Source organism: Drosophila takahashii, chromosome X, assembly GCF_030179915.1.
Source record: "Drosophila takahashii strain IR98-3 E-12201 chromosome X, DtakHiC1v2, whole genome shotgun sequence".
Taxonomy (NCBI): domain Eukaryota; kingdom Metazoa; phylum Arthropoda; class Insecta; order Diptera; family Drosophilidae; genus Drosophila; species Drosophila takahashii.
This window is the reverse complement of record NC_091683.1, coordinates 5,410,659-5,426,286: the sequence shown is the minus strand read 5'-3', so window position 1 is coordinate 5,426,286 and position 15,628 is coordinate 5,410,659. Positions and strand designations below refer to the sequence as shown.

The 15,628-nt window shown below is 45.3% G+C and overlaps 4 protein-coding genes across 6 annotated transcripts; 1 reads left to right on the top strand and 3 right to left on the bottom strand.

Moving 5' to 3' along the window:
• Positions 1 to 506: 506 nt before the first annotated feature.
• RhoGAP16F (Rho GTPase activating protein at 16F) lies at positions 507 to 7,350 on the bottom strand. Of its 3 annotated transcripts, XM_017155716.3 has the most exons (4): positions 3,897 to 4,818; positions 2,092 to 3,378; positions 1,924 to 2,029; positions 507 to 1,151 (listed from the first exon to the last, which is right to left on the bottom strand). In XM_017155716.3, the coding sequence occupies exons 2-4, from the start codon at positions 3,221 to 3,223 to the stop codon at positions 965 to 967; spliced, it is 1,425 nt and encodes a 474-aa protein (XP_017011205.2). In that variant the 5' UTR covers positions 3,224 to 3,378; positions 3,897 to 4,818; the 3' UTR covers positions 507 to 964. The 3 variants fall into 3 exon arrangements, 1 of the variants encoding a protein (XP_017011205.2); XR_011419635.1 differs by lacking the exons at positions 507 to 1,151; positions 1,924 to 2,029 and adding an exon at positions 6,792 to 7,350 and having other exon boundaries at positions 3,220 to 3,378; positions 3,897 to 6,232; XR_011419636.1 differs by lacking the exons at positions 507 to 1,151; positions 1,924 to 2,029 and adding an exon at positions 6,792 to 7,350 and having other exon boundaries at positions 3,220 to 3,375; positions 3,897 to 6,232.
• A 450-nt stretch (positions 7,351 to 7,800) lies between these two features.
• On the bottom strand, positions 7,801 to 9,981 carry scu (hydroxysteroid 17-beta dehydrogenase 10). Its single transcript, XM_017155613.3, has 2 exons — positions 9,842 to 9,981; positions 7,801 to 8,709 (listed from the first exon to the last, which is right to left on the bottom strand). Exons 1-2 carry the CDS (start codon positions 9,848 to 9,850, stop codon positions 7,951 to 7,953), a joined length of 768 nt encoding a protein of 255 aa, XP_017011102.1. The 5' UTR covers positions 9,851 to 9,981; the 3' UTR covers positions 7,801 to 7,950.
• Positions 9,982 to 10,964: 983 nt separating this feature from the next.
• On the top strand, positions 10,965 to 12,439 carry Swt1 (Swt1 RNA endoribonuclease). The gene is made up of 3 exons (XM_017155761.3): positions 10,965 to 11,159; positions 11,223 to 11,486; positions 11,545 to 12,439. The coding sequence occupies exons 1-3, from the start codon at positions 11,057 to 11,059 to the stop codon at positions 12,213 to 12,215; spliced, it is 1,038 nt and encodes a 345-aa protein (XP_017011250.2). The 5' UTR covers positions 10,965 to 11,056; the 3' UTR covers positions 12,216 to 12,439.
• Positions 12,440 to 12,641: 202 nt separating this feature from the next.
• Positions 12,642 to 15,389, bottom strand: Ada3 (transcriptional adaptor 3). The gene has a single exon (XM_017155758.3). The coding sequence runs from the start codon at positions 15,282 to 15,284 to the stop codon at positions 13,578 to 13,580; it is 1,707 nt and encodes a 568-aa protein (XP_017011247.2). The 5' UTR covers positions 15,285 to 15,389; the 3' UTR covers positions 12,642 to 13,577.
• Positions 15,390 to 15,628: the final 239 nt, after the last annotated feature.

Sequence of the window (15,628 nt, the reverse complement as noted above, 5' to 3'; positions counted from 1 at the left end):
CACGCATAAGATATGCATCTAATGTTAATGTTGAATCAAGTCTAGAATCGCCAACACCGAACCTAATATAAACCTAGTACATACGAGCATATATCTGATATATATTATATACGTTTATAGGCCACTTAGCACTTAAAACCAGTTGGTTTTTAAACAAAACTCTATATCTATTACATATTAGCCCTAGTGACGATTAGACTGTCTTGCGAAATCATAGATTCTTCCCAACTGCCTCCGTCCCTTTACCTTTTACCTATTACCCCGCATTCCCCATTGGCCCCCTGAAAAAGGAAAAACAAAAAACCAACCCCACCATGTTATATAGCAGTTCAAATACAAGAAAAATATATATACGCCCGTGAAAATCAAATATTATTGTTGTCTTTCGATGATTCAGTGGGTGTTCTTCCGAGTCTGGGAATATTTTCAGAGAATTAGTCATAAAGTCATGATTGAAATTCATAAATATTTCACTTATACACTCTATGAAGGTGAAAACCTTTTAGTTTATTTAACATAAGTACAAAAGTATGTTTATAAAGTTAGGATGTAAAAAAAATCAATAAGAAATATGTCATTCAATATGTACAGTGCTCTCTCTGGCCTGAAGGATCAGTAGATCCACATGGCATCGGGTCATCAGATCAGAATAGATTGTGGAAGAGCAAATCCGGCTGCGACAGAGTCTTCTTCAGGTTGCGCATGCTCAAACGGCGTCGATCGGCGGTGCATCTGTAGATGGGGGGATTGGAGTTGCAGGTACAGTGGGTTCAGGTTCAGGTTCAGGTTCGGGGTTCAGGATTCAGGATTACGTGTGGTTAGCAAAGTTTTCGAGGCAAACGGCACAAACTTTTTGGATGAGGCGCAAGCAGCTGGGATTCTTTGTTTGGGTTTTTTGGGGAAACGACGGAAAGTAGCGGCACCTTCACCAGGGAGACGGGAGCCCTCTCCTCCACCAGCTGACTTACTCGAATATGCGATTTTGGTACTCGATCATCAGCTTAACGCAGTCGGCCAGAGTTTCGCCCTCGCGGAGCAGCTGCTGTATGTCCTGCATGTGGACGCCCTGCGGCACCGTGTGGAAGATCGAGGGTGTCACCGATATGGACAGCGTCTCGGCGCTGATCTGCTGCAGCGGCACTTTGGTCAATCTGTGAGGATTAGGGAAAAGTTGAAATATGAGATATTAAATATAATATATGGCAGCTATTTCTAATATTTATTGGATTATTATTATTATTGTTCACCCCAAAAATGTCAAATTATTGCAAGGGATTTAAGTTCCTTCTTAAGAAACATGCCGAGATCAAATCGACATGCGCATAGTAAATTTCTGGTATTTAAAGTTTAAAGTTACTTGAGTGGGAGGGAGAAAAACATTCACAATTCGAGCATATCAAATTTATCATCGGTTCATATCACATTTCTTTATATTAAATTATTTTCATGGGCAATAATAAATTATGAGATATTATATATAATACATGGCAACTATTACTAATATTTATTGGATTATTATTATTGTTCAATGGAAACCCCAAAAATGTCCTATTATTACAATTATAATTTGTATACACAAAAAAACATGCCAGAATCAAATCAATATGCGGCATGGTAAATTTCTGGTATTTAAAGTTTAAAGTTACATGAGTGGGAGGGAGAGCACATCAAATTGATCATACTTTCATATCAAAACGATTTTTCAAAATTATTTCAATGGGCAATGATGAAGAACTTATTAGTAATTACATTTCGAAATTCACAAAAAAGCATGAGTCAAACGAAATATTCTGGAAAAAACAAATATAAAGTCTTGTGACAGGGAAGTTCCGTATGTGGAATGAAAATAAAATCCATTCAGCACATTGTAGTGCTGATATAAAGACTCTTAATCGCTGCTCGGGCTGAATGGGAGCCACTCACCTATTGAAGTGCCCGAAGATATAGTCCATGGTGTCGCGGTTGCTCTCCGGCAGCGAGCGTATCAGTCTTTTGAGGGTCTCCAGCTTGGCGGAAAGATCGGTGAGCACTGTGGATGGAAAGGGAAGGATTAATTCCAGAGATTACAGCTGATTCTTGACCTGAACTTACACCACTGATTGGGCGGTCCAATGAAGGTCTTGGCCTCGTTGACGCTGACCAGCGGACTCTTGATTTCGCGCAGGAATAGCTTTAGCACCCCGGTCAGCGTGTGTATATCGACGTCCGGCTGACGCAGTGCATCATAATCATTTGCATCGATGCTGAAGCGCAGCGTTTGGATCTTATTGTAGTCGCCGCACTGCCTGTAGATGCCCTCGATGGGCTGCGTGGAGCGGCGGTACTTCTGCTCGATGAGATCACAGCAATCGATCACAATTCGCGGGACATTGCGGTGCTGGTCGTGCTTCAAGACCATCTCCAGTTCCGTATCGAAGCAGGGCTCGTCGAAGAAGATGCGCTGCTCCCGCAGCGTTTCCACGCTCGGTCGGCTCTTGAACCAGTTGGACAGATTCATCCAGGCCACCAGTCGCGAGGGTCGCACATTGGGACTCCCGGCGGCAGGGGGATATGCCCGCTTGCCAGCTAATCCCAAGGAGCGTGGTTTCTCCTTGTCTCTGTCTCGTTCCTGTAGTAATTCATTCAACTGACGACTCATCTCGCCCACCTTCTGCTCCAATTCCTGGCCGTAGGTCGTCTGGACGAGCAGATCCTGCTCCAGCGTGTGCATGCGCTGCTTGAGCTCATGCCATCGCCTCGAGCAGCTGCTGCAGCACTCCGTCCTGCTTTTCGTTGATCTGCCCGGGCTGCCGGCGGAGCTGGAATTCGAGGAGCAGACATCCAGGCTGGTGTTCGAAACCAAAACGGCTGTGTTGGTGGCATCATCGAGGTAGAGGCGCGTCAGATCCCTCGAGCTGCTGCTCTTGAGCAGGGCCAGCTTGTTGGGTTTGCTCTTGAGCTCCCGCAGGAGAACAACAGCCTCGGGTCGACCGGAATCCCTATCCAGTTGGCAATTGGAGCCGCCGCCGCCGCCGTTGCCCTCCAGGCGAAACAGGCTGCTGTGGCCGCGCTGCTGCTGCGACGTGGACGACGACGTGGTCGTGGAGCGATCGCGGAAGCAATTCATCAGGCTCTTTCCCGTCTGCCGTCTCTCGTGGGCCACGAATCCCGCCGCGCCGATCACGATGTGTGCCGAGTCTGGAGTGCCAGGCGTAACTGGCCGCTGACTTGTCGTCGTCTGCATGATGCCTTCTTTTGGGGAGGGGGGGAATCGCTTATCGTTGGGGTTTCCTCTTTAGTTTCTTCTCGGTTCGCTGCTTATCGCTTCTGCCCGCCAAAGGGTGAGGCAGCTGACCAGTTGCTCCTCCTCCTCCTCCGCTTCCTCCTCCTGCTGCTCTTCTGGTGGCAAGTGACGTCAGTGTAAGAAACAATCGTGGGTATAATTAGTTTATGACTATTGGGTTTAAGTAAAGTGATAGCAAAGACAGTGGGAAATATATGAATATTACATATAGAAACAAGAGTAGCTCGACTATCAGATACCCGTTACTCAGCCAAAGGAAGTGTGAGAAAAAAAAAACTGCTTGCACTGCTTGAATTTCACTATTTGATTTGCTTATAACTTTTTAATGAATAGTCCTTATTAGAAAACTTTAATGATGTGGCCGCTTTACTCTAGGGTAACGGGTATAGATATAGAAAGTCGAAGTACGTAGTACGTAGATGGAGAAATGCTTGCAGTAAAGTTAAAAAAAAAAACTGCTTGCACTGCTTGAATTTCAATATTTGCTTTGATCAGAACTTTTTAATGAATCGTCCGATTTGAAAAATTTCTTCTGCATTTTAATAGGTATTAATAAGAGCAACACGCTACGATTAACGGCTATATATATAAATAGTCGTAGTACAACACCCACCTCTTCCGCCTTTCAAGAGCCGATTTCCGTTGCGACTGATAATTGTGTTGCCCCGAGAACTTGCAACATCGATCACTTCTTGGGCTTCCGATTATGCAGACCTATTTCCTTGATGACGCAGTATCAGCGGCTCGATTGCCGGTCGGTCATGGATAGTGGATAATTCGCAGGCAGCTCCGATTTCAACTGACTGCCTGCGCCGTTGAGCGGTTGGAATTCTGTGGGCATTCTGCGGGCGCTTATCGCACTTCCAATTGTTCCACAGTCGCAGTCGCAGCCACTCCGACACTCGCGATAAGATAACCACGGGGGAAACAGAACAGAGCCAAACAAATGCCAAAGTGCTGGGCACGAATATAAATAAATAAAGTTACTGAATTGACGATAATGTGTGAAATGCCAGGGAGGAGTTCCCATCTTCCTTTGGAACGCACTTTAATATCACTCTGCCTTGGCTTCTGTTTGGACTTTGGCTATTTCTGGGTAACTGGAGCAAATCAGGGCCTTGACCAGGCGAACAAATGGGGATTTAAGAACATGACTTATCGGCAGTGATGGGAAGGGAGGGCTATTTTCTATATCCGTTCAAAAAAATGTTACTATTATGGAAATTATAAAGAAAAAGGGATAGTCTAAAGTAAATTTCCTGGAACAGTACAAAAAATCTAGAGATCTTGAGGTACAAAAAATATATTCCAAACTTTAAATCTTCAAAGATTAAGTCTAGAAGGGTAAATACTTCCGTAAGTCAAGGAAACAGTACAAATTATTGCTATAAAAAGGGAACTTTTGATTCGATTATTACAATGTTAGAAGTTGTGAAGTAAAAGGTATAATCTAAAGTAAATTCCCTGGAATATTACTACAAAATCTAGAGATCTTGAGGTACAAAAATATATTCCAAACTTTAAGTCTTCACTATGTCAAGGAAACAGTTCAAATTATTGCTATAAAAAGGGAACTTCCTATTCCAAATATAGATAAACCTACTTCCCATCAGCACCCATCATCATTTGATGCACCTCCAGCTCGACCTGCTCTTCACCCTTCCTCTTCATTCTCTCGTGCGACTTCATGTGTCCCCTGACTCCAGCGTACTGGGCGAATCCCTTGCCGCAGATCTTGCACGAGTACTTCTTGTGCTCCGCATGGATCTCCTTGTGCCGATTCAGGTACTTGGCGCTGGTGAACCGCTTGTGGCACACATCGCACTCCTTGTCGCGCACATTCAGATGGCCCTTGATGTGATCCCGCAGGGTGCTGCGTTCGAAGAAGCCCTTGCCGCAGATGTGGCACTTGGCCACTATCTGCTGTTCGTGCCGCCGCTTGTGGCGCTTGAAGAAGGAGACGGTGCTGAAGCGGCTTCCGCAGATGTGACAACAGTAGGGTCGTTCGCCGGTATGCGAACGCCGGTGGACCACCAGATCAGTGCTGGTGGCGAACCGCTTGCCGCACTCCTCGCAGCTCAAATGATAGTCCTGCGTATGCCGTCGCAAATGGGTGGTGACATTGGCCACCTTGGAGAAGCCCTTGCCGCAGGTGGGGCACTCAAATGGCAGCCTATCATCGTGTTTGGCCCGATGCATCCTAAACCCATCGACGCTGTTCACCTGCTCGCTGCACAAATCGCAGCGAAAGGGCGGCATGTGCTGCTCCAAAAACGACAGCTTCTCGTAGTATCGCGAGCGGGACTTAAATCGCTTGCCCTGCTGCTCGCTCTTCAGGCGACGCACCTTCTCCTGGTGGTAAACGTTGCGCAGCTGGCGAATGTAGCGCTGCAGCTGCGAGGGTTCCAGTGTAATCTGCATTTCCGAGCGGCACAACTCGAGCAGGCGATCCCGCGCCGCCTGACGCACTTGAGGGACGCGACAGGCGATGTCCAGCATGTCCCAGTGGGCGTGGCACTGGCGGTACAGCTCGATGAGCTGCAGGTTCTGGGCATGATTCAAATGGGGCACGGCCAGCAGCTCGGCGCCTTTTACCCGCATAGTTTGAGTCCTTGGACGCGGCAGGCTCTTCGCTAAGAATGCAAGCCGCTCGTAAAACCACTTCGGGGTGGCTCCACTGCCCTCCAGACGTAGATTCTCCTTGCAATACGTCTCCCTTAGCTGCTTGACATAACTGGCTATCTCCTGGCTTGCCAGTTCCAGTCCAAATTGGTTATTCAGGCCAGCGGCGATCTTGTCGCACGCCTTGCTGCGATGCCTGTAGTTGCGGTAGCTCAGCATTCCGGGGTCCCACAGCAGCGGCTGCTGCTCCAGTTGGTCAATAAAGGCCATCATGATGGGGTGCTGCTCCAGCAGCCAGAAGGGCGGAGTGTTTGCAGCGGGAGCAGCCTGGAAAAGCAGAATATATATATGATCTATGCCTCAAAACGATATCTCATTTTTATCACAATTATCATAGTTTTTTAAAATACATTAAAATATATTTTAAATTAAATTTCATTGTTATACGAAAACTGTTCGTCTAACATTATTTAAAGTATAAATTATGCAGTAAGTTATGGAGGTCCCATGACGAAACCTTTAGGGGCCAACAAGAATTATGTATTGTAAATTATACTATTTTTTTTATAAAGATTAGAAATGCCGATTTGCAGAAATCCGCGATTGAATTTTTTTTTTAAGTTTGGACTATATTTTGCACTGGAACCATTGTGGGTGTTATTTTTATCTGAAAGCTTGTCAAAAATTATAATTTTTGAGTATTTTTATTTATTTTTTACCCCACGTAATTTAAAGTTATAAATTATTTAAACAACAAAAAAGCGTCAAATGGATTTTTTTTGTTACCTTTTTAAAAATTTGTTTAAATGGTGTAATATCGTGATAAAAATGAGATATAAAAAGAATCACTCATATGGTAGGGAATATATATTAAGGAATAACCCACGGTTGACTGCTCGGATGTGAAGCTCTGGTTATCGCTTTCCGGCCACTCCTCCTCCTCCTGGAAATCCTGATCATTCTGCTGCTCCGCCGGCAAGAAATCCTCCCGTGTGTCCAGGGGATCCTCCTCCTCCTCCTGCTCCTCCTTGGGTGTGATCACAGCCTCCTGATTTCCGCTGCGCAAAAGTGGCTTAATGTCCTCCACTTCGTCATGATGGAACAAATCCTCCTCCTCCTTGGGCGTGATCACCACTGCCTCCTGATCTCCGGCAGCTGCTCCACTGCGCAGATTGCGCGTTCCATGCCGTAAAACGGGCTTAATGTCCTGCACTTGGTCATCGTGGAACAACTCCGGGTGCTGCGACTCCAGGTGCCGCTTGAAATCCTTGAATGTGCCCGTCCTGCTGTCCTGGCAGTAGATGCACTGGAAGGCGAAGGTGCGCGTCTGCCGCTTGAGCACCCAGACGATATCGCCGCATCGCTGATATGGCGGCATTATCTTCCGAAAAGCGATTTCCAAACGAATCGCTTCTTTTGTTTTGTTTACAATTGCAAACGGAACTGCCAACCTGCGTGAAATGTGTAGAGTGTGGAGTGCTTGGGGAAGGTTGGTCTTGGGATACCCTGTAAATTATATTTTAAAGGATATAAAAAAGGGGATTTTAAAACAAATAAAATGCATAATTAAATATTTTTAAATAGATTTTTTTACCTTATTTACATATACTAATATTGCTTGAGAAAAAAAAGGGGATTTTAAACAAATAATTTAGTGAGTTATCTTAAATTAAAACAAAACAAATGCATAATAAAATATTTTTAAAGAGATACATACACATCCTCTTTTTTAAATATAAAATTCCAGATCTCGTTAGTTGCTACAGTAACTAACTTTTTTGCTTCTCCACCTGTTGCAAATGAATCATCAAAACAATATACCCCTTGTTACCCCTTACCCCTAGCCAGGGCATAAAACCAGTGTTGCAAAGCGCCAAACAGACGGGCCTCCAAAATTTCAAATTTCACAAAGTTCCACTTGTTTAATAGCAACTATTACATAATTTCGGGACAGATAATAAAACTTTTCAGCTTAACCACTAGACAATAGATAAATGCAAACTGATCGAGCCACTTCCGGGTGTCCAGGATGTCCTCCCAAAGATCTAAGGCATCATGCGCAGGGCGCCGTCCAGGCGGATCACCTCGCCGTTGAGCAGCGGATTCTCGAAGATCGCCTGCACCAGGTGGGCGTACTCGCTGGGCTCGCCCAGGCGCTGCGGGAATGGTATGGACTTGGCCAGGAAGGTGCGCACCTTCTCCGGCAAAGCGGCCAACATGGGTGTATTAAATAAACCAGGAGCAATCGTGCAAATCCTGATGCCCTGGGTGCTCAAATCGCGGGCAATGGGCAGGGTCATGCCCACCACGGCCGCCTTGGAGGCGGAATAGGCTGCCTGGCCGATCTGCCCGTCGAAGGCCGCCACCGAGGCGGTGTTCACGATCACGCCGCGCTGTCCATCCTGATTCGGCTCGTTGGCGCCCATCAGACCGGCGGACAAGCGGATCACATTGAATGTGCCCACCGTATTGATGTTGATCACACGCTGGAAATCCTCCAATCTATGCGCCACATTCTTGTTGAAATTATAGGTCTTCACCGCCGTTGCTGTGCCGGCACAGTTCACCAAGAGATCCAGGCGACCGAACTTATCCTTGGCCGTCTGCAGGGCGGCACTCACATCCTTCTCGGAAGTGACGTCGACGGGCACGAAGACCACCTTGTCGCCCAGCTCCTGGGCCACCTCGTTGCCCTTGGAGGAGGGCAGATCGGCCAGGACCACGCTGGCTCCCTGCTTCGCCAGCCGCTCGACGGTGGCGCGACCCAGTCCAGAGGCTCCTCCGGTCACCAGCGAAACTGCGTTCTAATTGGGAAAAAAAAAAACATGGTGTTACTATCTGCGGGCTTTTATGGGTCTATAATTGAAGGTCTATCGGTTCTAGGGGTAATCTATATCAACTTGCAAACAAAAAGGATTATTGGGCATATAAAATCAAGAACAAAGGGCTTAGGAACTTTAATTTATGGTTTTTTCAGGGGTATTTATCTATTTCTATCTATTATAGTATTAAATAAATTAATACTTTTGAAAGACTGAGATCTTGAAATGAATATTTTCTTATATGATGATAATAATAGTTTAATATTATTTTATGATTTTTTCAAGGTTTTATAGGTTACTTATTAACAAGTTTATTAGTATTATTATTATTATAGTATCAAAATACAAATTATACAAACAAAAAGGATTATTAGGCATATAAAATCAAAAACAAAGGGCTTAGGAACTTTAATTTATGGTTTTTTTTTAAGGGTTTCTATCTATTTCTATCTATTATAGTTTTAAAGAAAATTATACCTTTGAAAGACTGAGATCTTGAAATGAATATTGTCTTATATGATGCTAAATACATAGTTTAAAATTATTTTCAATATGGAATCCCAACTGTAAATCTTCTATATATTTTACTAGATATCAAATATATTTTAAAACAAGAAATATTAATGAAATTCACAATTTTGTTATATTTTAACACAAATCTTCAAATCTCCCTTTAGTTTTATATGAAGATACATGTGTTAATATTATATTTAATATGGAAACCCAATATTTACAGTTAACTACATAGTATTTAGACCCCCAAGAGATGATCTACCCAACTAACGCCGGTTAATCGTTGTTTTTAGCTAGGCTAATGGAAGTGAGAAATCTGCGGAACGGAACTATCAGTTCGGATTCCAGATAAGCCCCCCATTATGTTGTTGTATAACTTGCCAAGAAGTAATGCTAATTGCTCGGCGGGTACAAGGTGCATTGCCTCGTACACAGATACGGTTATATACGGTTATTTATGGGCTCCCAGAGACACGAGTTCACATCCCCAGTGGACTTTGCACCCGGCCACCGGGTGTCGTCCCCCCTGTTTCCCGCTAATTTCCCGGTAATCTGTAGGCCTTATGATCGTGGTCCTTACTCACAGGCCCCCTTTACATACCTTGATCATTCTGCCGGTTGTGCTGTGTGTGTTGTGGGTGCGAAAGGCGGCGATTACTTAGTAGTCGGGGGAAAGCTTTAAACAAAAACTTGTTAAACAATTCGAAACCGGATTAGTGTGACCGCTCAGGAAATACCAGCATTTAGTATATATTAATATACTGATTAGGGGGATTCGTGACTAAAATAACTAGGGTACTCACATTGTTGAGCTCTTTTTAAGGCCTACAAATATGCATTAAAATTCTATATCAAAATAGGAGGTTTTTTTTTTGGTTTTTCGGTCGTAATTTCGACAAATCAACCCCCACAGCTAACAGAATGACTGTTTTGAACAGCTAACGACCTAAACTAACGATCCCCATCACTTTCTAGAAAATTTAATTTTTTGAGAATTTTTGCATTTTTGATAAGGGGTAACATCACAATTTTTTGTAAAAAACGACAAAATTTAAAAATTTCTAGGTTTAAATGCCAATTGATTAAGGATTAAATAACGAGTTCAACGAGGTACGACATTCCATATTTGGATGATTATTTCCGTTGTTATGGCCAAAATACTGATATTTTAGGGTTAAAAATAAGGACTCCAATTTTCGACGAAAATAACCTTTTTTGTATGGTTTTTTAGTCGCAGCTTTGACAATTTAAGGCCCACAGCTAAAAGACCGACAGTTTTGAACAGCTAACGACCTATACTAACAAATCCAATCACTTTCAGGGAAATTTATTTTTTTATAAATTTTCGCATTTTTGATAAGGGGTAACATCACAATTTTTTGCGAAATATGACAAAATTTAAAAATTTCTAGGTTTGAGTGCCAATCGATTAGGAATTAAATAACGAGTTCAACGGGGTACGACACTCCATATTTGGACCATTATTCCCATTGTTATGGCCAAAATACTGATATTTTAGGATGGAAATTGTATGGGAAATCAGCGTTTAAAACTTTTCTTAACTTAATTTTCAATTAATTAGTAGGCTGTAGACAGAAGTGTTCAGCAATGAAAAATATAATTAGTTTTTAGATCCTAAATATTTATCAAAGTGATAGCTAGAACACCCCAAATAAAACTGTAAACTTTTAAAAATCAACTATCGTGTCACGAACAAATTCGGTCCACCACTAAACCGATGGAAAGCAAGTGCAAACAGTAAAAAAAAGAAGAAAATCACAACAATAACAAACAATTAAATGGTTAAGAAAACAAAATGTCGATCAGTGGCGGAAATAAACAGAACGGACCGAACAAGCTAGCAAATGGTCGACTTCTGGACGAGGAGGAGCGGGAGCAACTGATTGGGAATCCGCGTGGTAAGCTTCCTTAGTCAGGGATTAATATTACTAGTTAATTTTAATATTTTACCTCTGATGCAGTTGCTCCTGGCAGCAGGCAACCAGCGCAGGATCGCCTCAAGCGGCTGCAGAGCAACCTGAAGCGGGTGCAGAACAAGAAGCTGCCCGTGAAGGCAACGCAGGCCAAGCGCCACGTGCCTTTTGTGCGTCCAAGAAGAGCAACTTCCTCCGTGGCCGCAGCCCAAGGATCACCGACTAATCCCGCCCAGAATTCGAATGCCTGGGAGAAGCCCAAGGCTCTGCTGGATGCCAGCAATCGGCTGAAGGCGGGCCCCACCGAAAGTGGTGGGTAATCCAAAGATTCTCTTAAGGATTTCCCTCCCTCATCTTCTTTTTTTCCTAGCCAACCAGCGGCTGACGCGCCTGAGGAGCTCCCTGCAGCAGGAGCGCAACAACAACGATGTGAGCAGGATAAACGAGGAGGATTCGAAGCAGCCAGAGCCCATGGAATGGGAGGAGGACTCCAAGGAGGAAACGAATGACATCCTGCTGATGCGCCAGGCCTCGCAGGATGAGGAGCTGCCCAAGCGCCTCACTGATCACATGTACTTTGTGCTCGACACCAACGTTCTCATGCACAACATCAAGTTCGTGGAGCAGCTAACCGATTTAATGCTTCCTGGCACCGTGGGCAGCATGCTGTACATTCCCTACATCGTCATCAAGGAGCTGGACAAGCTGAAGGGCCAGCATTACCACGCCAGCGAGGTTGCAGATCCCAAGCGACTGATTGCCGTGCGTGCCATACGCTATTTGAACACCAAATTCGATATGAGCCTGGAGATTCAAGCTCAATCGGCTGTCGAGGAGGCGGAGCATCTGATTGAGGTGGGCTGCCCGGACGACAGCATCGTGAATTGTTGCCTGCAGCTAAGGGATCAAGTGCCGCACATGCTGCTCCTCACCAACGATGCCAATCTCCGCCTGAAGGCGAATGCCTCCGGTATCCGCGTCTCCTGTTGCTCCGATCTGCGAGCCGATTATCCCGATGAGTTTGCCGCTTTGGGGGATTAACTTTAATACTTTATACTTGAATAAGTAGAGAAAAGACTGCGTTTGTGATATGGAATCCAGAGGAGGAGCAGGATCCACCAGTCAAGCCACTGCACCGCAGCACACATGAAGTACAATCACATCACATTTTACGAAGGCCACCGGCGATGTTCTTAGTTATAACTGCCTTTTGCTAACCCAGCAATAAAGTTTGTTCTCTTTTTTTTGGATAAATGTGGAGTGTATGTATTGGGATTAATCTTTTGTTTGGTTTTAATTAGCCGAGCTGCCGCCTTTGATTGCCGCTTATCGGTTGGGAAAACATCCGCTGAAGTTGGAGTGCAGTCCACTTGGCCAAACTGAATTCAAACTGAACTCAAAGCGCACGCAACGCTCGCCCAGTGCGGTGGTTCCTCTCCTCCAAACTCAAATTATATATAATTATAATTTACTCTCGACAAAGTGACAACTTTATTGCCGCGCCATAACTTAAGCTATACAAAGTGTACGTTTGGGAGTGTTAAATTTGTTAAATGAGGGGCTGCTTCAGTATTTATAGTGGTGAAAAAATGAAAAATGATAAAGCTTCGCAGAGGCGGTTAGCAGTTTTTAGATAATTCTCTATTTACAAGGCGAAAAGCAGCATGTAAAATGAGCAGGGTTCGGAAAAAAAGACACTCTGTAAAAAACTTGCGTTATTAACATGTTAAAGTGTTAAAATTGTCTGTAAAAAATTGTATTCTACATATGTTAGAAACATAAATAACACACACAGGTTATTTGTGTTATTTACACTACGTGTTTTTAACACAACGCGTTTTTAACACAATGCGTTTTTGACATTAAAACGTCAGAAATATATGTTGAACTGAAAAATTCACGGTTCTCTGTAGTTGAAAAAATGCATATATGCTTTGCAACGGTTAAAAGTAACTAATAAGATATTCTGGTTCAATATTGATTCTTCATTTTCCCTTCGCTTCGTTAATGTTCATAAAATGTAATTTTCATTTGTGCTAAAAACACAGTGTGTAAAAAACACGTCGTGTTAATTACACATTGTGTAAAAAACAATTATTTTTCACATTTTAACAGTTTTGTATTTGACACATGTGTAAAATAAAATTTGACATGTTTTTAACATGTGTGTTAAATGCCGAACCCTGAAAATGAGTTTATATAGGGGGAATCCGCCACTCGAAGGTCTCAACTTAATGCATACTACATGCTACAAGGTATATGTATATTATGTATCTTTGTTAATGTACAGATAAGAATGCAGGTTGCTCAGGCGCACTGCAGCTTGAGGCTGGCGTCCCTTAGCTGCCTCCTTGCCCGATGCATGGCCATTAGCTGGCACCAGCCCCAGGCCAAGGTCCTGTCCTACATCTTCTGCTCCAGCAGGGATCCTCCAGCATTGCCGCCTCCTCCGCCAGTTGGCAGATGCATCTGCATGCGCTCCAGTTGATCCGCCAGCAGTCGCTGTTCGTTGGTCAGCCGCAGAATCTCCTGCTTCTCCTCGATCGTGTGACCCTTGCGCTTGGCCCGATACTGCAGCATCCGCTTGTAGCACTCGAGTATCTCCTGGTCCACCGTGTCCAACTTCCGCTTGATTGCGATCCTTTTGATCTCCTCGCTGGCGGCGGAACGCAATCGCTTCAATTCCTCGCTATTGAACTGCGAAATGGCGCTAATTTCGGTCGTGACCCGCTTGATTTCCATCAGCACCTCATCCACATCCTCGTGGGCCGCCAGTTCGCTGGCATCGATCAGTCCGTTCTCGATGAGGGTCTTCTTCAGCCGCTGCTCAATGCCCACGCCATGCTTCATCATGGCCAGCGAACGAAAGTTGCCGGCGGAAGCGGCAGCCGCTGCATTTGCATTTGCGTTGTTGGCATTTGCCGATGAGGAGGAGTGGGTGTTCTCATTGCTGCCGCTCGTCGTGGTGGTGCTATTGCTGTGCTCTCCCACCGCCGCCTGTTCGCTGGGCAGCGTCATTAGGGATTCCTCCATCAGCGCAGAAACCAAACGCTGGGTCAGCGGACCCGTGATGCTCTCCACCTCGGCCATTCCCTCGGCCTTCTTGATCATTCCGCTGGCATTTTGCGACTTGATACGCGCTCCTCCCGGCTGCATTGCCTTCATATCCTCCTGCGCCCAGGCGGTGGAGTAATGGGGACCCAGCGGCGGCACCGGCGGCACCAGGGGACCGCGATACTGCTCCAGCAGGTCGTCTATCAGCCGCAAATCCTCATTCGTCAGCGGCATGCAGTAGGGCTCCACAGAGAGCCAGAATTTGTTGGGCGTATCATTCTTCGGCACCGCCACCTTGGGCAGCTGCGGCAGTTGCGGTTGATGATGCGGCAGCAGGGATCCCGAGGCACTGGCTGCCACCAGAGTGGGCAGATAGTCCATACTGTCATCCGTGTGCACGGTTAAAGGGCTATTTTTGGCCTGATTTTTCGAGGAGATCGTCATCGAGGAGTGCTTCTTGCGCACGCCAGTTGGTTCATCGCGTTTCCTCTTGGTTTGGCTGGCGGATTGGCCTGCTCCTCCACTCAAGGGACTTCCCAGACTGCCCGAGGAGTTGCTGCCCATTCCGAGCAGCCCGTTTAGCATGCTTGTGCCGCAGGGTGGCGATCCGGGCACGCGATCCAGCTTCCTGCGATCCTGGCGCTTCTCATCCTTGTCCAGGCTGTCGTATTCGGATTTCAGGACCCTCGTGCGCAGCGCCACATTGGAGAGCATCTGCTCGAGCTCCAGCTGCACTGCATCCAGATCCTCGGCGGCCAGATGATCGTCCGAAGGACGCTGTAAAGCGGTGGCAATGGTGGGCAGCAGCCGGGCGACGTCGCGGGTGCGGATTATGGGTATGGCGATGCCGGAGGGCGTGGTCAGGAGCTCCTCGGTGGTGGAGGAGGCGGAGGAGGAGGTGGGAGGATTAGATTTCCCACCATTTTGGCCATTTGTGGGCAGCTTGCCTGCTCCTCCGGAAGATGAGGAGGATGCAGAGAGACCGAAGCCAGCAGAGCCACTGGGCGGAGCGCCAAAGTGGGCCAGCTTGCTCATGTTCTTCAGGTTCGCACTCATGGGACGCGGCTGCAACTGCGACTGGTCGAATTTAATGCGCTTTTCTTAACAAAAAATTACAATCTTTTCTTTATTGTTGATTTTCCTGATATCGATTAAGTGCACCACCTGATATCGATATGGGTCGCTATTTTGTTTGCACTAGAGATGGGCGTTATATATCGATAGCAAAATGTCTGGTTGTTGTCTTCGCTAACTTAGCCGCGACACTCTCCATTGGTATTTTTTAAGTGTATACTCGAAGATATTTAGGGTATTCCTTAAACTGTTAAGTAGCTGAATTTATTTGAATTATGATAAAATAAAACTACAAATTTTAAGCAAGAGTATCGTTTAGCAACCAA